Genomic DNA, 21259 nt, shown 5'->3' with positions numbered 1-21259 from the left:
GACCCCATTCTGAAAGCCACTCTTGCATCATGTCATTTTTATGGCTGCATGGTAAGAATACAGCACCGTCTAGTTAATCGGTCTGCTCGGCTGTTCCCAATTTTCTCCTTTGTAAATTGATACTACATTCTTTGAGCACATCCCATAATTATTTCCCAATGGAGGTTTTTGAACACGGGCATGACATAATCAGAGCTATTAGTGAGGATGCCAAATACAGTAAAATCTGACTTAACTGGAATTCAGCTAACCACAATCCTTAATTACCCAATTTTCTTTTACTCAACTTTGGGAAACATAGAGGAAACTCCCTCTCTTCCTCCCTCCCTCATTTTCTCTTTCTCTCTCAAACACATTCACACACACACACACACACACACACGAAAAGAGAGAAAGAAAATTATGAAATATGGATAAATTTAACAAATATATGCAATAAATGTACTCTGGAAAGTACAAAACATTACTAAGAGAAATTAAAAATAAGTATAAATGGTGACATATACCATATTCAACGACTGGAAGATTCAATATTGTTAAAATACCAATTCATACCTCTACCCCCCCAAATGCTAGTTCTCCTGCAAACTCATTTATAGTTTAAACACAATGAGATTCAAAATATGAACAGGGTTATTTTAAAATTCAGTAAGCAAAATTTAAAATGTATGTGGACAGCCAAAATAATATCGAAAAAGAGCAGAGTTGGAGGACTTACACTATCTAGTTTCCAGATCTACCATAAAGCTAAGAGTAATCAAGATAGTATGGTACTGAACTAAAGGTGACATATAATATAAACCAGTGGAATAGAACAGAAAGTCCAGAAAGAGGTCCCCACAAAAATATGGTCAACTGATTTTCTAGAAGATGCCAAGACAATTAAATGGAAAAAGGATAATCTTTTCAATAAAGGTGCTGGAATAATTGGTTGGCTATATGCACAAAAATGAACTAAAACTATAAACCTTATTTTGAAAAAACAGCAGAAAATCTTTAAAAAATAGGACACATAAAAAAATCAATACTTTGGACCATCAAAATTAAAAATGTGTGATTTTTGAAAGCACAGTTAGGAAAATGAAAAAGCAAGCCACAAACTGGGAGACTATATTAGCAAAACATACATAAAATAAAGGATTTGTGTTCATAAGATATAAAGAATACTCACAACTCAATAATGAGAAAAGATAACTTAAAATCAGGCAAAACATTTGAGTAGACATTTTACTTTAAAAATACAGATGCCAAATAAGCACATGAAAACATGTACAACATCATTAAAGAAATGTAAATTTAAACCAAAGGGAGATACTACTGCATATCCCTTGAAGTGAATAAAGCTTACAAGATTGACAATGCCAAGGTTTGGCTACAATGTGAAACCACGGTTTACATTTACTTACAAAGTTAAACATTCCTTTACCGTATGACTCAGAAATTCCACTCTTGGGTATTTTTCAAGTGAAATGAAAACATTATGTCCACACAAAGATTTATACGTGAAGACTCATAATAGCTTTGTTCAGAGTAACCCCAAACTGGAAGCAATCCAAATGCCCATCAGTTGGTAAGTAAATAAAGAAAAATCTGTATCTTTTTTTTTTTTTTTTTTTTAGATTTTATTTATTTGTCAGGGACAGAGGGAGAGAGAGCGAGCGAGCACAGGCAGAGAGGCAGGCAGAGGCAGAGGGAGAAGCAGGCTCCCTGCCCAGCAAGGAGCCCGATGTGGGACTCGATCCCAGGACCCTGGGATCATGACCTGAGCCAAAGGCAGCCGCTTAACCAACTGAGCCACCCAGGCGTCCCGAAAAATCTGTATCTTAATAGAATCCTGCTTAACAATTAATAGATATGAACTACTGATACACCCGATACCATGGCAGAATCACAAAAGCATTACTAAATGAGAAAAGCCATATCTAAAATGAATACACAATGTATGTGTTTTTTTTAAAAGATTTTATTTATTTATTTGAGAGAGAGACAGTGAGCAATGGGGAGTGGAGGAAAAGAGGGAGAGGGACAAGAAGATTCTGCACTGAGCACAGAGCCTGCTGCAGGGCTCGATCCCACAACCCTGAGATCATAACCTGAGCTGAAACCTAGAGTCGGATGCTTAACCAGTTAAGACACCCAGGCACCCCTACACACACCGTATGTATTTATACTAAGTTCTAGAAAAGTTCTAGAAAAGGCAAGTCCAGGGGTGCCTGGGTGGCTGAGCCTTTAGCTCAGGTCATGATCCCAGGGGTCCTGGGATTGAACCCCATGTCCTCAGGCTCCTGCTCAGTGGGGAGTCTGCTTCTCCCTCTCCCTCTGCCTCCTCCTGCCCCCCCCCCACTCACGTTCTTGCTCTCTATCTCTCTCTCAGATAAATAAAATCTTTTTTTTTTTAAAAAGGTAAGTCTATGGTGATGATAGCAGATCAGTGTTTGCTAGGGGTTTGGGGCTTGAAGATGGGAACTGACTGCAATGTTCTAAATAAAATTTTTTGGTAGTGGTTGCATATGTGTATATGTATATGTACACACACACACACGCGCGCGCGCCAAAACTCATCATGTACACTTAAAATCGGTGAATTTTATTATAATAAATTATACTTCTAGTGGGATTGGGTTCATCTTTGTTCACTTGTTTTTTGTCATTTGTCATTCTTCTAGCCATTTAGCTGCACATGTAAAGGTTCAGAATTGCAATGTTTCCTAATGTCCAGGATAGAATCTGTGTTTCATTATTTTCTTTGTTGTTTTGAGGTAGTTTTTGAGAAAGAAAGAAGTAGGAATGTCTTCCTCTCACCATCTTAAACTTGGAAATCTTACAGATGATATTTAAAACCATGGGACTGGAGCTATCCATGTTTCTTAATGCATTACTTAACATTTCAAGATGCTATACTGAGTTCCTACAATGATAAATAAGGACTGAGATCTCTTATACCTCCCTACTTCCCCTTCCCTTCCTCCAACACAGTTATAAAACAATTTTAGTTATATAGTCAGTATATAAACTTGATCATGACTACACAAATGGCATTTACTAGAGAACCACATTAACACCATGTTCACACCAAATTTCTTATTCAGTCCCTCACTTTTACTGGATTTACTCGTTTCCTCCTCTTCTTTCCATATGCCTGATTTTCTACACATCATTCATTCTTCCTAACGTTCTAACAAAGTCTACCTCAATTCTATCAATAATGTTTTCCATAATCTCCAATATGTCGTATACTCTTACTCCTAGAGACTGTCGTCTCAGAGCCTTCCTACCACGCTCTTCAATTTAGACTGGACATTATACAGATGCCATCTGGAAATTTCCATTCACCATCATCACAGGAACTCTTAAGCTTTAGAGTCCTTGCTTCCTTGATTCTATGGGTTCCCTCCTTGGTTTACTCCCTTCCTTGTTGGATCATCACCTTTGGTAGTCCACTAAAGGTACAAGGAAAGGGAACAAGGGAAGGAAATGATATTAGATCTTGCATGCCTGACATAGTTTACCCTATCTGATGGATGGTTTGGCTGAATATAGAGTTGTAGGGTGTGGACTGGAACGCTCAAGTCATTGGTCCCTTTTCCACAAGATTCCAGTGTGTTGTGGAGAGGGCAATAGATTCTGATTCTTTTCTTTTTCTCCCTAGAAGTTTACAGCATCTTCTTTGTATCCCTGATATTCAAAAAGTTCCCATGGTGTACCTGACTCTGGGCCTTTTTCATTATTTTTGCTAGCTCTTTTGATTTGGAGATATATGCTTTAGTTCTGAGAAATTTCCTTGTATTATTTCCTTGATAATGTTATCCCCTTGGCTCTCTATCTGGCATTTCTATCAGATGGTTTTCAACCCTGCAGACTTACTTTCTTACTTTATTTTTTCTCTGCTATTTTCCATCTCTTTCATCTTTTTGTTCTGGAATGATCTCTGAATTTATTTTGTATATTAAGTTTTTATTTTGAAACTGTCTGATTTCTCCCAATTCTTTTTTCTACTTGTTATCTGCTTTTCAAGTTAGAAGCCTTTTCCCACATCCAGAGGTGCTGGATGCCATCAGCTCTCAGGAGCCTAGAAAACTCTTTGCACATAAGCCAGATGTGGGCCCAAGGGCTTCCGCCTAATAGGACAGAGTTCAAGCCCACTCACTATGAAGAATCCCAAATGGTAGTTTCTGAAATTTAGACCAGAGAAGACTCTCATCTCCTGCCTGGGGAGCTGTAAAACTTGCTACTGACATTCTGGAAAGGAAGTTAAGAGCAGTATTCAGATGTCACTCAATTCCCCAGTTTCTAGTCTGTGCTTCCTCCTGCCCCACCTGCCTGCTCTCCAGTTCCTCTTCAACTGCCATCACCTCCTCCTTCCACTTCCTTGGTCTTTGTGGACTTGGCCTTTTATTTTGGTGGAAATTGGAAATAATGCCTTATTCAGCCTGCTCTGTGTTGTTTCAGTGATAAGGAGACTGAAATCCAGAGAGGGGTTGCCTTTTCTGTAGGACCCCATGACTCCCCAAGTCACTGCTTCTGTCTGCTTCTACCTGGATCTCAACTTCCTCATACGTAAAATGGAAGAGTAGTTCTACATGACTTTCAGAAACTTTATATTCTGGAATTGTATGTTTCAAGAAATCAGAACCTGATCTCCATGGCTATTTAAAAAAATATTTATTTATTCATTTTTAGAGAGGGAAGGAGTGTGTGCACAAGTAGGGGGCCAGGCAGAGGGAGAGAGGGGTGGGGGAAGCAGACTCCCTGCTGAGCGGGGAGCCCAACTTGGGGCTCGATCTCAGGACCCTGAGGTCATGACCTGAGCTGAAACCAAGAGCCAGAAGTTTAACCAACTGGAGCCACCCAGATGTCCCTCTGTAAGTATTCAGTCGGTCCTATTTTTGGTGCTTTCATGATGTCCCACCAATCCCCTTCTTTTTGGGGGGCGGAGAGGGGGAGAAGGAGAGAGAGGATCTTAAACAAGCTCCACACCCAGTGCGGGAGCCCAGACATGGTGCTCGATCTCACCACCCTGAGATCACGACCTGAGCCGAAATCAAAAGTCTGACATTGACCTGCCTCAGCTACCCAGAGCCCCCTCCACCCAATCCCCTTCTAAGATTTCTTCTCCCCTTCTCCCAAATCAAGGGCTCCAGGCAAAGGCTGGCTTCATGGGTGTGCGGCCTATCCGGTCACACAGGACCTTATACACTTGTTTAATGATCTGCTGTTGCCCCCTGAAAATTCTTACTAAGTTTTGAACCAGGGATTCCACTTTCATTTTCTGCACAAATTATGTAGGTAGTCCTGGCCATGGGATGGTCACCGGCCAGGACTGCTCTTCCAAGAATTTTCTAGCCCATAGCCTGAGCTACAAGTCCTGCAGCTCTGCTGAGTTCACTTCCTGAAAGGGAGGGAGGAGCAGGGAGAGGAGGGCCCCATGACTAGAAATGGGTAAACCAGCCCTCAACAGGTTCTGCAGCTTGCCTGAGATCTTATCACTCAAGAGTCTGGGAAACTCCTGAGTTATTTAAGGCAAACTCTGAGTACCTCACACAATCTTAGAAGGTTGTTTTGCTTCTGTTTAATTGGGGCTGTGCCTTCTGGCGGTTGATGTCCTTTGACAAGGCAGTTTTGGATCCAGAGAACTTTATTTATATCCATCTACTCATTCACGAAACAAACCTTTAGGAAGCACCTACCCGGGGAGCAGGGTGAGCAGGCTCTTTGGAGCAGACGGAACTGAGCAAGATTCTCCCCCCTCGTCCTCTTGCTGGCCGCATGACCTGGCTTGACCTCCTGAGTCTCTGTTTCTCTTCCTGTTTGATGAGAAGAGAACAATTACCTCCCTGCTCAATGATGAGATGACCTGTGCAATGGGCCAGGTGCTGAGCCTGACACACAATGGGCCCGCAAGTACTCATTCCTCCAGCCTTCCTCCCAGCACTAGGTAAACCACAAAAGATTTCAGCTTTGGTTGTGGACAGACCAGGCCATGAGCAGGCCTCGGAACACCTAGAAGGTCCATTCATTGGGTGATGTACTAGAGTCTCTCTTCCCTTCAGCAGAAATGCTGATGGGAGCCCAAGGAGGAAGGCTCATACATCTGAGAAGTGCCCAGACAGTGTTTGCTTTCAGGAACATCCCTGTGCTTTGTGATTAACGTTTAATAGGTTCCAAGAAAGCTTTGAAGTTAATAATATGTCTCCCTCCCTTTCAACCTATGATGCTCTTTCCACCGATGGTCTTCAAGTGATACACTTAGGTTTGTGATGAAATTTGCAAGCAGCAAGTTAAAGACTTGCTCTTATCTTTATTGAAAACAAAAACTTAAAAGTCTAGTTATGAAAATCAAGCCCACAGAGAGGCGTGGCACAGGAATGTGTCCTTAGAAATGCCTCTTCCGCAAGCTGCCTGTTAAGGGAGATAAATGGGGGAATGATCTGGTAAATTTAGCCTCATGACCATTGATGGCATCTGTTTTCACTTTCCAGTTCACAGAGCTTTGACAAATTCTTTGTGCGCTGTTACCTCCTTCGTACCCTACAGTCTCAGCAGGTGTTTTGTTGAAGTTATTATCCCCACACTGCAGATGAGAAAACTGGGCCCCAGAGAAGTGACCATCCAGGTCACGTAGCTACCCCGTACGTATCAGGGCCAGGATTCAAATCTATTCTCCTTACAGAGTCTCTGCTCTTTTGGGTCCTTGAAATGATATTTAGCTATTTCCATACTTAGTAGAACCTCCTTAAGTGAACTTTCAGTGGAGGCGTGCTGGGTTCCAAGCCCTGGGATGCTGGCAGAGTTAGGAAGTCAGGATGAGGCAGTGGGGCCAGCTCTAATGTGGCCACTAGGGCCCCCGACCAGGGGCCCTGCCTGGTGGAGTGGTGGTCACATTCCTGGAATTCCCACAGCCTGGTCAGGACAGAATAATGCAGCCCCTCAGGCTCATCAGGCGCCAGATCTGTCCCTCCATCCACTCAAGGGCTTTGCTTGGACTTTGCCTATAATCTCCCCTCTCTCTCCTGCTACCCAATATTGCTTTTCCACGAGCACACGAACATGCTGCAACCTTCCATATTCAACCCCACTGCATCTCCCTGAACGGCTGACCAATTCCTTACTCTTCCTTTCAGCAAAATTCCCATAGGCCTTGTCTACTCTTTCCTCCCATTCTGCCCTTAATCCATGCCAATCAAACTTTGACCCTTCCTACTTGACTGAAACCATGTCGTCCATGATGACTATCTTGCTGGGTGCTGGGCTAAGCTCACCCACCTCTTAACAGCATTTGACCTTTCTTCTTTCTTGAAACTCTAGTCATATGGCTCTGGTCACTGTCCTCCATTGGTTCTCTCCTTCCACCATCTTTGCTGGATTGTTCTGTTCTGCCTAACTTCTACCTGTTACAGTGCCCTTGTCTCAGCCCTGGTCCCTTCCCTTCATCTATGATCTACTCTCACTCCCTAGGTGTCTGCATTTAGTCCTGGCTTTAAAACTCATGTCTACACCATGGCTCTGAAATTCACATCTCCGGCCAGAACACCTTCCTTGAACTCGACTCATTTGTGCAAATCCCTATTCAATATCTCCTCCTATATTTCTCACAGTCACTTAACATGTCCCAAATCTAGATCCCCGCCCCCAACCGCCCTGCCCGTCACCATCCCAGTGCAGGGCTCCACCATGACCTCACTATGCCATCTTCGATTCCTCTCTTCTCACAACTACACCCAGTCCTTTGTTAACTCCACCTTCAAAGTGAATCTACTTCTCCTTGCCCACTGTGGCACCCAAAGTCAAGTCCTGGTCCTCCCAGTGAGTCATCTTCCTTCCTCCTTCTCCTCTATGGTTCGTTTCCCACAGAGACCTGAACAGTACTTCAAAGTGTAAATTAAACCTTGCCACTCCTCTGTTCAAAACCCTTCAACGACTTCTCGGCACACTTAGAATTAAATTGCAATGTCTAACCGTGGCCTCAGAAGGAATATTCAAAACACCCATATTCAATAATATATTCATGTATAAGAGTCTATATAAGTGGAAATTTTAAAATGTATTCCCTTTTAATTTTTAAATAACCCAAACTAAATCTGTTTATAGAATAAAACTTCAGCACCTGGGTGGCTCAGTCAGTTAAGTGATCAACTCTCGATTTATGCTCAGGTCATGATCTCAAGGTTATGAGATCAAGCCCTGTGTGGGGCTCTGTGCTGGGTGTGGAGTCTGCTTGAGATTCTTTCTCTCCCTATCCCTCTGCCCCTTCCCCACCATCTCTGAAATAAATAAATAATATTTTTAAAAAGAATAAAACTGCCAACAAAATAAATTATAACAGAACATTCACCAAATCAGTCTAATAATTTCTAAGTCATTTGTTGGTTTTCAGAAATTATTGGTGTGAGCTTTTGATATGTTCTCACAAATTAAGTAATGCCCCTATTGGAGCTATGGCTTGACAGAAGGAAATGCACCCAACTTCTCCAATAACTTCCTCAATAAATCAGTAGCCACTAGGTTAACTTGTAGTCTCAAAATAGAGAATTTCTCTCAATAATGATATTGTGTGTGGTAATGAATTGTTTCTCAGCTGCTATTCAACCAAGAGCAATTATGTTCAAATATTTCTTGATCCTTCCAGTGTCATCTGATTCTTTCATATTCAATATCTTATTGGCTAAGTCACAAAAGCCTTTTGTGGAGCACCGGGTCTAATGGTGTTGAGCCCAATCCTTCCTGTGAGGCTCAGGGCGTGGTGGCCAAAACTGTGGGCACTACTAGGCTACGTGGTTTTCGCTCCTGGCTTAGACACTTCCACAAATTTTAGATAACCTTTGATTTCATTTTCTTGTCCAGAAAATGGGGCTCATGGGTAACCAGTATAGAATGGTACCTGGCTCAGAAAATGCTAGATACACATTAGCTCCCTCTTTACTAAGAACACCCGGTGGTTAATGCCCTTGAGTAGAAGGCCTGTGGTGGGTTTTGACAAACACACACCCTTCAATGCCAGTGAAATTGGGTATGAAGGGTGAAAAATGGGAGCTACACTCTGGAATCTTTGGGCCCTTCCTTCCTTGCAGCCTCCCACCTGGGGAGGAAGTACTGCTATTCCTACAAAGCCCCAAATGCTTGGCTAGTACTTGTGTGGGGCTCCTACTTGTCTGCTCCCCTAGGTTCTCCCCAGCCTCTCTGAGCCAAAATTCCACGAAGGCTATCATCCCCACAGGCCAGCACCCGGTTAAGTGGTAAGTACAAGGCAGCCGTGCCCTGCTGACTGGCCCCCCTGTTGATCCCTGAGGTGTCCCTTCTCCCTTCCTTCTTCCCTGGTGGGAGCCAGTGTGGTAACCAGGAGGTGTGATCTACCGGGAACCTCTGGTATCATGCATGGGACAGACTATAGATGAACTGGCTGATATCAGTCCTGTGGGGCCAGGAGACCTCCGGGCAGTCAGGGCCCTGCCCAGTGCTCTCACCCTGAGGCCCACAGCTCTACCTCTTACCCATTATCCTGGCCACACTGGCTTCCTTTTGTTTCTCAAACACACCAAGCCTAGTCTAGCCGCAGGGCCTTTTCACTCTCCCTGGAATACATTTCCCCACATTCCTGCATGGCTCTCTCCACATTCCCAGCTTGGCTCGACGGTCCCTCCTTCGGAGAAGTCTTCCTCATGACCCTGTAAAAATTCTACTCACTTCACCCCACCCCAGTCACCCTATATGCTTACCTGGCTTTAAAGCATGTATCACTCCCTGAAGTTATAGTTTATATTTATCTGTTTTCTATCATTCTGCCATGATAGATATGGTGGAAAGAGCGGATGACAAATACTGTTGCAAATACTTTTAAAAGACGCAGAAACTGCTGAAAATTTAGAAGAAAATGAGCGTTACAGGTCTCAGGTTTGCAATGTGAAGGTTTGCAATCCAGCAGAAAGAAATATAGATATTTCCAACAAGTCCCTGCTCCCGGTAGCGGCTGGATTCCATTTCAGTCATGGAACACGGGAAAGATGGCTTCTGAGGGGCTTCGTGGGAAGGTGCATCAGAGAATGTGCATTCTCCACAGTAAGTCGCATCTTTTATACGAGAGCGACTTGGAGATACCATGTCCATGGAACCACCGACTAGAACCACTTTGACAAAATGGCAGAAGAGCTCTGGGATGAGGCTGCAGATGGTCGGGGAGATTCGCTGGTACCTCCTTCGCCAGCAGTGAAGGGCAGCGGAGGTGACAGGCAGAGGGGCACGTGTGGCTGTGGAACGCCCTGGGCATAGTTGATTTTATAAACTCGGGACCTTTCAGATGTCAGGAGATCCTTACCGTAACCCACCCGAATGTCCACAAACATCCTTTGTTCTGCACAGAAGCCTGTTGTCTATCTCGTGGCAAAAGACTCCGAAGACCTGTCAGACTTACAGGTGAATTATCTTTCTTCTCGTGAAACGAAAAGGCAAGTACTCCTGCAACGACGAGAGGCTGTCAGTAGTAACACCACTCAGCAGGTGTTTTCGAAATTGTGAATACTCTTAATTTGTCCCTTCAGGGGTAAAGGGGCTGTTTCGACAAAGTGAACAGCCGAATGGCTGGGTGTGTTGGCTGGCCTTATCTTCACATTTATGATCTCAGATGTCCAGGGGGACCCCTAAAGGTGCCTGACAATTTAGCAGATTTCTGATTTAACTCTCCCATTCCCCAGAGGTATTACACCTCTGACCTTTCCTTGGGCCTCGAGCAACCCTCCCGACTCTCACACTCTGCTCATGACCTCCTTGCCATCTCACCAGAAACAGTCAGAGGAGCCCTTTCCTCACGTCCCCACCGTGACTGTGCCACAGGCCCTCCCTTCCTGGTCCTGTCATGGCTGAATTGTCTCTGCTCCGGCCAATCCCTCTGCCTGAGCTGCTGACCCAGCCCCTCTCCCCAGATCGGTGAGAGCCCCTGGAATCATTCCCTGTCTTCCCATGTCTGAAACAAGAAAGCCAAGAAACCAAACCAGAGAAACAAAAATCTGCCTTGGCTTTACGTTGCCTCCCAGTGATGACATTCTCAGCCTCCTTCTTGCTCCCTACTTCAGTATGTCACAGTGGCCAGGTCTCGGTCCTTGGACCTTTCTAGCCACACAGCCTTGATGATTTTATCCACGCTCCCGACTCCCAGCCGTTAGCTTCCCCCTGAACATCAAACTCATCTACTCAACAGCACCGCCTGGATACTGAGTACACATCACTAACATAAACATCCCAGCAAACTCTTGATTCTGGCCTCCACTCTGTCATTAAGCCTACATGTGTCTTCCCGGTCTCCACAGATGGCAACTGCATTCTCATGCACGTTCAGACCCAGAACTTTGCAGTCACCTTCACTCTCCTCTTTCTCACCCCCCGAATCCGATCTATCAGGAAGACTGTCCGTGCCTTTGAAATCTGTCCAGAGATTGACTGTTTCTCCTCAGTGTCTGCCCCTTCACCCTGCCCTCAGCCCACACATGGGCTACTTCAGTGGCCCCTTAAGTGATCTCCCTGCTTCCTCCTGCTCCTCCTGCGTTGGTGGTATAGTGGTGAGCATAGCTGCCTTCCTCCTGCTCCTCCATCCCTTACATCCCCCTACTCCCCCCTTACTCTTCTTATCCCTAGAGAGATCCTTCTAAAATATGAGTCAGCTGCTGTCACTCTTCTGTCTTCCATCTCACTGAGAATAAAACCTGATGTTCTTCCTATAATCCCCAAGACCTTATATCCCTGATCTGGCCCGGTCTCCTCTCTGACCTCATGGTCTTGGCCACACACCTCTTTGCTTTCTCAGGGTCACCTCACCGTCTCAAGGGCTTTGCACCTGAAGTGCTGATCCCCCACCTATCTGCATGGCTCAGGCAACGCTTCTTTTAAATCTCGTGATTTTGCCTCAGGTTGTGATCTCAGGGTCCTAGGATGGAACCCCATGTCAGGCTCTACACTCAGCAGGGAATCTGCTTGGGGATTTCTCTCCCTTTCCCTCTGCCCCTCCCCTTTCTCGAAATTTAGTAAACAAATCTTAAAATAAAATAAAATAGCAACTCCCACCTCCAACCTTTCCTCCTGTCTATTCTATTTTCATGTTCTGCTTTTTCCTCATGAAGTTTTTAGCCTCCTGACATATTTTTTTAGTAATTTGCTTATGTGTTTAGTATGTGTCTCTGCCAGCTAGAATGTAAGCTTCATGAGGTAGAGACTGTTTCTGTCCATTGCTTTATTCCATGTGCCTAAAACAGTGTCTGGCACATGCTAGGCTCCCTGTTGCTTAAGGAATGAAAAAGCAACCACTTCTTTGGAAGACAGGTGTTCTATGGAGACTGCATTTTGAGAATGAATGTTTACAAATGTTCCCATTGGCATGAAAATATTTTCTGTCTTTTTGTGAGGTGTCTTTTTGTTATGATCCCTTTAAAAAGAAGTACTAAAGTAAACTAAATGTAAGACAAGAACTACAAATCTCTATCACACAGTGTTAAGACAAGATTAGTTTAATTACAATGTTCCTAATACTTTCATTGAAAGGGAGGTTATTTACATTAATAACTTATATTTTAGCTTATATGGATATTTATGAGCAACCTATAATATCATATGCTCAAAACTCTTTTCTGAGAGGTTGCTGTCTGGAGGAGGAGGCTTTTGGATTGATTAGTTCTGGGCCTCTATTTTAGGGTTTTGTTATAGAACATTCCAGTTCGAAAACCAATTCCTGTGGCTTAACCATTACTTTGTAACAAACTAGTATATATTGTAACAAAGTACATTACTTTGTTTTTATTGGCTTAAAAACAAAAACCATTGTGTTGGAATTCTGTCAGTCAGGAATTGCGGCAGGACTTGGCTGGGTGGTTTTCTGTTCTAGGTAGCATGGGGCAGGGGCTGCATGTAGCCAGTGACCGGCTAGGCTGGGAGATCCCAGAAGACTTCACTCATACGTCTGACACTTCAGTCCTCTGTGTCGCCTCCCTAGTACACATGGCGCGACTGGGCTTCCTCACAGCATGGCTGTCTCAAGGGAGTTGGACTTCTTGCCGCTGGCTTTCAGGACAGCACATTTGAGGAAAAGCAACAGCTGCAAAGACACTGCTTGGAAGTTAGACAACACCATTGACTCAGCATTCTGTGGCTCCAAGCCGGCCACAAGACGACGGCTGATTCAAGGGGCAGGAAGAGGGACTGCATCTTCCAATGGGAAGACGGGAAAGAACGTACGTCCACTTTAAATCCACCACAGGCTTCTTTTGCACGTCATGATTCTGTGAGATGCATCCGTGTTGTTGCCTGTAGCATGAATTCATTCTTTCTTATTCCTGTATAGGATTCCATGGTATGACTACCACAATTTGCTATTGATTCTCCCATTGACAGACATTTGGTCGTTGTAATTTGGGGCTATTATAAAGAAAGCTTAACGAAGATACTTGCATGTATCTTTTGGTGAACACATGTACTAATTTCTCTTGGGAATGTATCAAAGGGTAGAATTGCTGAGTTGTAATTAGCAGACAGTTAGCATTTCCTCCAATTTTCCAAAATATTTCTGCCAGTTTACACTCCCATCAGCAATGTAGAAGAGACTGAGTTTATCCATGTTTTTGCCAAACCTCAATACTGTCATTTTTTTTGAAGATTTTATTTATTTATTTGACAGCCAGAGATCACAAGTAGGTAGAGAGGCGGGCAGAAAGAGAGAGAGAGAGGAGGAAGCAGGCTCCCTGCGGAGCAGAGAGCCCGATGAGGGACTCAATCCCAGGACCCTGAGATCATGACCTGAGCCGAAGGCAGAGGCTTAACCCACTGAGCCACCCAGGTGCCCTATATTGTCATTTTAACTTTGGCCATCCCAGTGGATGTGTTGTAGCATCTCCTTGTGCTTTTTAATTTGCGTTTTTCTGGTGAATCATAATGTTGAGCATCTTTTCATGTATTCATTGATCTTTTAACTATCTTCTTTGTAAAATAGTGCCTATTTTTTTTTATTTGTAGTGGATATAAGTCTTTTGTTGAGTTTATCCATTGTAAATACCTTTTCTCAGTCTTTGGGTTGCCTTAACAATGTCTTTTGATGAACTAAAGTTCTTCATTTTAATGAAGTCCAAAGTAGCAATCTTTTCCTTCATGAGTAGTGCTTTTAGGACTGTGCTTTTCAGGAAATCTGCCCTGTCTCAAGTCAGAGAGATACTTTCTGATTCTTTTTCTAGAAGCTCTATAGCTTTACTTAGTACATGTGGGGCTGTGATCCATTTCAAATTAATTTTTGTATTGCCCAATATAACAAAGGACTTGCATTCAATTTGCTGATATTTTGTTTGGAATTTTTACATCTGCTTCTGAAACAGAATGGACTTTTTTACTTTCTTTCAAATATCCTTGCCATGATTTGATGTCAAGGTTATGCTAGCCTTATAAGATGTTCTGGTAAATGCACTCACTTTTCCCATTATTTAGAAGTCTGTGTACGATGGGTACTATTTCTTTCTTAAACATCTGGTAGAATTTACTATGTTTAACTCATATGAAATTGGAGTTTTCTTAGTGAGGTTATTTTATACATAGAATATACTTCTTTTTTTTTTTTTTTTGTTTAAGATTTTATATATTTGTCAGAGAGAGAGGGAGAGAGAGCAAGCACAGGCAGACACAATGGCAGGCAGAGGCAGAGGGAGAAGCAGGCTCCCCGCCGAGCAAGGAGCCCGATGCGAGACTCGATCCCAGGACGCTGGGATCATGACCTGAGCCGAAGGCAGCTGCTTAACCAACTGAGCCACCCAGGAGTCCCTAGAATATACTTCTTAAATAAATTGTTCAGATTTTCTATTTCTTCTATATACCTTTCAGTAACTTGTATTTTTCTAGGAATTTGTCCATCACATCAAAATTTCAATTTCTTGGCCTAGAGTTACTGGCTCTATTACAGAATTGAGTAATGATTAGTGTTAGTTTCTGTGTCTGTTACTTATGTGGAACCTTGGGTATAGCAGCTTCTTGTGCATAATAGCAGAGCTGGGGTCCTTGCTAGGATTTAGGTCCACCTTTATTAGGTTTGGAGGGTTAAACATATTTCTTTCTGATATACACATTCTTTCTTTAGACATGTTAATACATTCAGTCAAGGTGTTCAGTAAAATACTGGCCCAGACTCCTCAGTCCCTTTAAAGATTTATTATCTCTGCCCTAATTTTATTTCTCTGTTTCCTCTTCTTGGGGTTACCTCGATATTGCTCCACCATACCACCTCTATGTAGCTCAACAGTTTTCCAGAAATTTACCTACAGGGCGCCCGGGTGCCTCAGATGGTTAACATCTACCTTCGGCTCAGGTCATGATCTTGGGGTCCTGGAATGGAGCCCCCTGCTCAGTGGGGGGGAGGAGGGTCTGCTTCTCCCTCTCTCTCTGCCTTCCCCCTCATGCTCTCACTCTGGCTCTGGCTCTCTCAAATGGATAAATAAAATCTTAAAAAAAAAAGAAAAGAAAAGAAAAGAAATATACCCACATTCAAGCTCACCTGTGCCATAAAGCAGAAACCAGTTCACTGAGCACTTCCACCATTGATAATTTCCATTAGACCAAAAAGAAAAAAAAAAAATCTGTGCCAATCTGATAAGCAAAAATGGCACCTGAGCCAGAGGTTTTAAGAACTGCATACTAAAGCTTTTCTGCTAAAACCCTCCTTTAAGTCTTATAGTCTAAGAAAACATTTTCTTCCAAAGGGCTGACTTTGCTCAAAATCCTCAATTTTCTGTGAAGGAATGGCTGGAAAAATCTGTGATTCATTTCTGTGAAATCATATGTCCAAAGTCTCAAATCAAGGTATGTCATTTGTTTCAACCATTATGCATATACATGAAAATCTTACAAAGTCATTCATTCACTCAACAAATATTTATCAATCACTTCCTGTTAGCTAAGTACTATTCCAGGTCCTGGATATATTCGTAATAAACAAAAAGATAAAGATTCCTGATCTCGTATTTTAGTTCAATACATTAACTCTTCAGCTGTGCATTCAGTACTGTCCCTTCCTGTTCTAATATTTCAACATTTGAAATCACGAGAGACCTAGAAAATAAAAGGTTTATCACCAAGCTGTTCTTAGGGCAATCCTCATGCTGTAAGGATAGGGAAGGTTTTTCAGAAAGAGTCTGAAGTTGCACAGAGCCACGCCTGGCAAATGACATGGGTGACATAAATGGACAGGACATTTGTCTAGTGCCATGCTAAAATAATGAGACGGACTTCTCCACGGGACTGGGGGGTCTCCTGAAGACTGGGACTCTTTACCTCTCATTTCCCAATTGCCCGCACAGTGCCTGGCATGCAGTGGGTGCTTAATTAACTTGGGGAAATAAATGAATCGACAAGTAAATGAGGAGTGAGTGAATAGAGAGCCAGTCCCTCTCTATTCTTCTCTAGTCTCATGACTTTAAGTACCATCTGGATAGAGAGAACTCCCGAGTGTATATCTCCAGTCCAGAATCCACCTGAGAATGCTGGACTCCAATGTCAAATTGTCTTTTCATCCTGCCTGGAGGTCTTAGCAGCATCTCTAACTTAGCAGGTCCAAAATCAAACTCCTGGTTCCTCCTCTACCCTACCCCCAAACGGTCCCACTCACAGCCTGCCCCTACTCAGACCTCACCCTCCCAATGCTCAGGGCAGAAACCTTGAGGTCACCCTTGCGTCTTTCTCCTACCGCCCTCCACCTGTCCATCAAGATATCCTTACGGCGGGGCGCCTGGGTGGCTCAGTGGGTTAAAGCCTCTGCCTTCAGCTCAGGTCATGATCCCGGAGTCCTGGGATCGAGCCCCACATCGGGCTATCTGCTCAGCGGGGAGCCTGCTTCCCTTCCTCTCTCTCTGCCTGCCTCTCTGCCTACTTGTGATCTCTCTCTCCATAAAAAAAAAAAAAAAAAAAAAAAAAAATCTTAAAAAAAGAGAGATATCCTTACGGCTCTCCCTTCACAATCTGTATTTCCAGAATCTCTGTAATTCTCAGTTTCTAGTGCTTTCACCTGGTTCAAGCTCCCATGGGATCTTGTCTGGATTATTTCACTGGTCTCCTGACTTGCCTTCTGCCCTCGCCCCCATCAGCCTTCTCCCCGCAAGGGTCACACTGGTGTCTCAAACATAAGTCGGATCGTGTAATTCCTCCAACAGCTTCCAAGTAAAATCCTCGCCTAATACGAGTACTCAGTAGCGGATGCTTACGGAGGAGGAAACTGAGGCACGGGGAGCTGGAAACGGTGACTGCACCCGGGTCTACCTCAGCAGCCTTGCTCCTTCCTCCAGAACCCCTTGCCTCTCCCGTGCCAGTGAGAGCCGGAATGGAGCGGACTCGGGGAGCCGCCGCCATCCAGGCTGGGGCGGGCGGGCAGCCACCGCCTCCCCGGCAGCGTGCGGGGGAAGACGGTGCCGCAACAAGCCGAGCGGGACCGAATCAGCTCCGCAGTCGGCGCGCCGCGTTTCTTCCCGAGGTCGGCTCCAGTTACCTGGACTGGGGAAAGGCATGAAGTCTGGGAGGGGGCTGCAGGGGTACCGGAGCTTCCTTCCCGGAGCGAGCGGAGACGACCCCGCGTCCCCAGGCGTCCGGAACCCGAAGCCGCGGCCTCGGTTTCCGCCCGGCGGGTTTCTGCCGGCGCTCCCGGAAGCTGCGCTCGCTGCCGGGATAACGGGCCCGGCTGGGGCGGCGGCGGTGACGCGGTTATGGACCTGGAGGAAGCGGTGAGCGAGCCGGGAGCCGGTGGGCCCGACGGCGGGGCGGGAGGGGAGTGAGGCGGAGAGAAGAGGCTGGAGGACGCCGACTGGCTGTGGGGGTGGCCGCTGGCCGGAGGAGGGCGGGCGGAAGGCCGCGGGGCGGGGAAAGGGATGGGGCTGGCGGGCCGGGCGTGCGCGCGTTTTGGGGCGCTGGGTGAGGTTGTGGGTGAAGGGAGGGCTGGGCGTTAGTCGGTGTGGGTGTGTTTCAGGAGGGGGATGGAGTTGTGGGTTTTATGCGGTGGCCACCCACGAGGCCCATCCCCTGTGGACCGGGCCACCCACAAGTTCCCTTTGATCCCGGGGTGGGCGTGGGAGGGCCGGGCTGGAACGGGCTGGCCTCTGAGGAAGTCCCCCCACCCCCGCCCTGTGTCTCTGCGGATCCTCGCCGCGGTCTGGGGAGGGATTCCAAATTCGGGTTTGACTCACTCCAGGTAATATTCCGGAGTCACTGCAAACTTTCCCGACTCGCTGAAATAGATTCGGTGTTCAGTTTTGACATACATGAAATGCTGCGTTCTTTGGCCGTATTCGGCAGTTAGATCGGCGATGAGGTCAAGGGCCGGGGAGTTCGGGACCAGTCGTTGAGTGCCCGTCTTTGTGCGCTCAGACGCATTGCGGTGATAGAAGGCCTTGCTTGTTACAAACGTTCAGTAAATGTTTATGGAGCGACGGACGACTGACGTCTGTACGTGCTGGTTAATGACATTAATAGTTACGTCTCACCACTGACCTGCATTCGCTGTAGTAGGGATCGTGTCTCTTTTGCTCACCACTGAATCCCTGGCACCCAGCTAAATGCCTAGTGCATACATAGGCGATTTTCCTTCTATTGCTGAATGAATAAATTGAAACTTGGAACAACCCCAAAAAGCCGGTTCTTTTGTGGTATGTGTTTCTAGTGTCATTGCGAAAGTTCCAGATGGTATGCAATTTTTATTTTTAAAGTCTTCTCTTTACTTAAATCCCATCCTCTTTTTTTCCTCAGGGCACTCTCCAGGAGCTTTATTAACTCATCCTTTTTTTTTTTTTTTTTTTCCATTTTACCCCTACCACCTTTTCTTTTTTTTTTTTTTCTCCTCACAGCATATTTTAGAAACTTTTAAAATCATTTAATTCCATTTCAGACTATTCAGAAGACTGAACTGTTCTTCTCTTTGTTTATAGTTAGTCTCTCTGGTACATTTTTTATTTTCTGTGGGTTTTTTGTTTGTTTTTTATCTGTAGGGTAAAATTGCAGGGAACCCTTTAGGTAGAACTGTAGGGTTTAGGTGCAATGTATTGGATATGGTTTAATGGTAACACCTTTCCTGTCTTCTCCTATAGAAAGAGTTCAAAGAAAGGTGCACTCAGTGTGCTGCTGTCTCTTGGGGTCTTACTGATGAAGGCAAATATTATTGTACTTCTTGCCACAACGTTACAGAAGTAAGTAACATATGTCATTTATGAATCTGCTAAGGTTTTTAAAATTATGGTTTAAGCCTGATATGTGGCATAGTTCCCAGGTAATATGTTTTTGTCAGTGCCCAAATTCCAAGAATAAAAGTAGTCTTCCAGGTGCTTACACGTGAGCTAAGTAATGAGTAAATTAGATTTAGGATGGGTTTTTGAAATGATGTTGGGCCTCATTTGTAAATAATTTCATGATTCAGACTGTGTAGTAAGAGGGAAAATAATTAAAGTTATACTTAGAAGGTGAGACAGTTTTTTTATTAGTTAAGACTCATGGAAGAGTTTTTAATATATTGGTAGCTTAAAGGTTTGGATCATGGAATGTTAGAAAGACTGAGGACTTTTGGGAGTATTGGAAATAAGCTTCCTTGTCATTTTATCTTTGTATAGTACCTTAGAGATTACAAAGTGTTTTCTTATCCATTATTTCATTTTCTCCTCACAGCCACCTGTGAGATATACTATTGCGCCTGTCCATCGATGGGGAAAGTAGGGCTCATGATGAGTGAGCTTGCCAAAGTCACACAAGTATAAAGTGTTGAGCCAGGACGTGAACCTGAGTCTTCCGACTACAGTGGTCATTTTACTCCATCACACCTGCCTCTTGCACTAGAGATTGTCGTACTGTCTTGCGTGTAACCTTGGTAGATAGGCCCCCTTCGCACTGAGAGTGCTAGGTCCTGTTCCAGTTACCACACGTTCCGGGCAGTATAACCAAAATAATCGAGGGGTGTGGACAGTCTGCTACTGGACAGGCTGAACATGCCAGGACTCCTCTCTGGAAAAAGATTGGCTCCAGGTCTGTAGAACCCAGAAGGAACAAGCGTTACACTAACCATATAGACTTAAGAAAGGCAAATTTGGGACAGAGGAAAGTAACTCTGTAGACTTATGCTTTTGGTCAAGGTGGAGTAACAGGAACCAGTTTTACCTTCCTACCTTAAACCACCAAAAACTTGAGTAAAATATATAAAACAACTAAAGAAAATTTTCCTTGAGGAAAAGTGGCTAATTTACGTTGTTGATCACACAGAGCTTTTCTTGAAACAATCATTGTTCTTCAGTATACAGCTGCAGTCCTTATGCCTGCTTCCCACTTAAGTCACACAGAATATTAAAAAAATGCTAGCTCAATGAAATTTTGTGGGTGGTGGATATTTCATTATCTTGATGTGATGGTTTCATAAGGATGTAGGTATGTGTAGATACACACACATGCATATGTATACACATGATCTTGTACACTTTATTTTTTATTTTTTTTATTTTATTTTTTTTAAAGGTTTTATTTATTTATTTGACAGAGAGAGAGACCACAAGTAGGCAGAGAGGCAGGCAGAGAGAGGGGGGAAGCAGGCTCCCCACTGAGCAGAGAGCCCAAAGCAGGGCTGGATCCCAGGACCCTGAGATCATGACCTGAGCCGAAGGCAGGGGCTTAACCCATTGAGCCACCCGGGCGCCCCTATTTTTTTTTTTTTTTTTTTAAGATTTTATTTGCTTGAGAGAGAGCACGCACACATGCAAGAGAGAAAGAGTGCGTGGTGGGGGTGCAGAGGGAGAGGCAGAGGCAGACTCCCTGCCGAGCAGGGATCCTGATGCTGGATCCCAGGACCCTGGAACCATGACCTAAGCCAAAGACAGATGCTTAACTGACTGAGCCACCCAGGTGCCCCTATACTTTATTTATTATTTTAAGATTTATTTATTTATTTTAGGGAGAGAAGGTGTGTAAGCATGAGTGGGGGGTGGGGCAGAGGGAGAAAATCTCAAGCGGACTCCTCGCTGAGCGTGGAGCCTGACTTGTGGCTCCATCCCATGGACCTGAGATCATGACCTGAGCTGAAATCAAGAATCAGACCCTCAACCGACTGAGCCACCCAGACGCCCCAACATGTGCACTTTAAACATGTGCAGTTTGGCCCTCTTTGCTTTGATGCAAGGGAGGCACTAGCAGTGTTTCCCAGGATCGTTTCTGTAGCAGCAGTGCAAACATAAACACAACAAGGGATGGTTGTGTCTAATTGGACTATTTGCCATTAGTACATGAAGTCAGCATG

At 44.5% G+C, this 21259-nt stretch overlaps 1 protein-coding gene across 1 annotated transcript in view; it reads left to right on the top strand.

The window, feature by feature from the left end:
- Nucleotides 1-17673: 17673 nt before the first annotated feature.
- Nucleotides 17674-21259, top strand: part of LOC111154086 (TATA-box binding protein associated factor, RNA polymerase I subunit B) — a 68048-nt gene continuing 64462 nt past the window's right edge. The window contains exons 1-2 of the mRNA XM_022513455.1: nucleotides 17674-17720; nucleotides 19077-19175. Of these exons, the coding sequence (XP_022369163.1) occupies nucleotides 17703-17720; nucleotides 19077-19175 (117 nt within the window). The 5' untranslated portion in view covers nucleotides 17674-17702. The remainder of the gene's footprint in view (nucleotides 17721-19076; nucleotides 19176-21259) is intronic.

This window comes from Enhydra lutris, unplaced genomic scaffold, assembly GCF_002288905.1.
Source record: "Enhydra lutris kenyoni isolate GAN:26980312 unplaced genomic scaffold, ASM228890v2 scaffoldscaffold35, whole genome shotgun sequence".
In the NCBI taxonomy this organism is placed as follows: domain Eukaryota; kingdom Metazoa; phylum Chordata; class Mammalia; order Carnivora; family Mustelidae; genus Enhydra; species Enhydra lutris.
The sequence above is the reverse complement of the archived record's forward strand: the minus strand, read 5'-3'. Positions and strand labels throughout refer to the sequence as shown.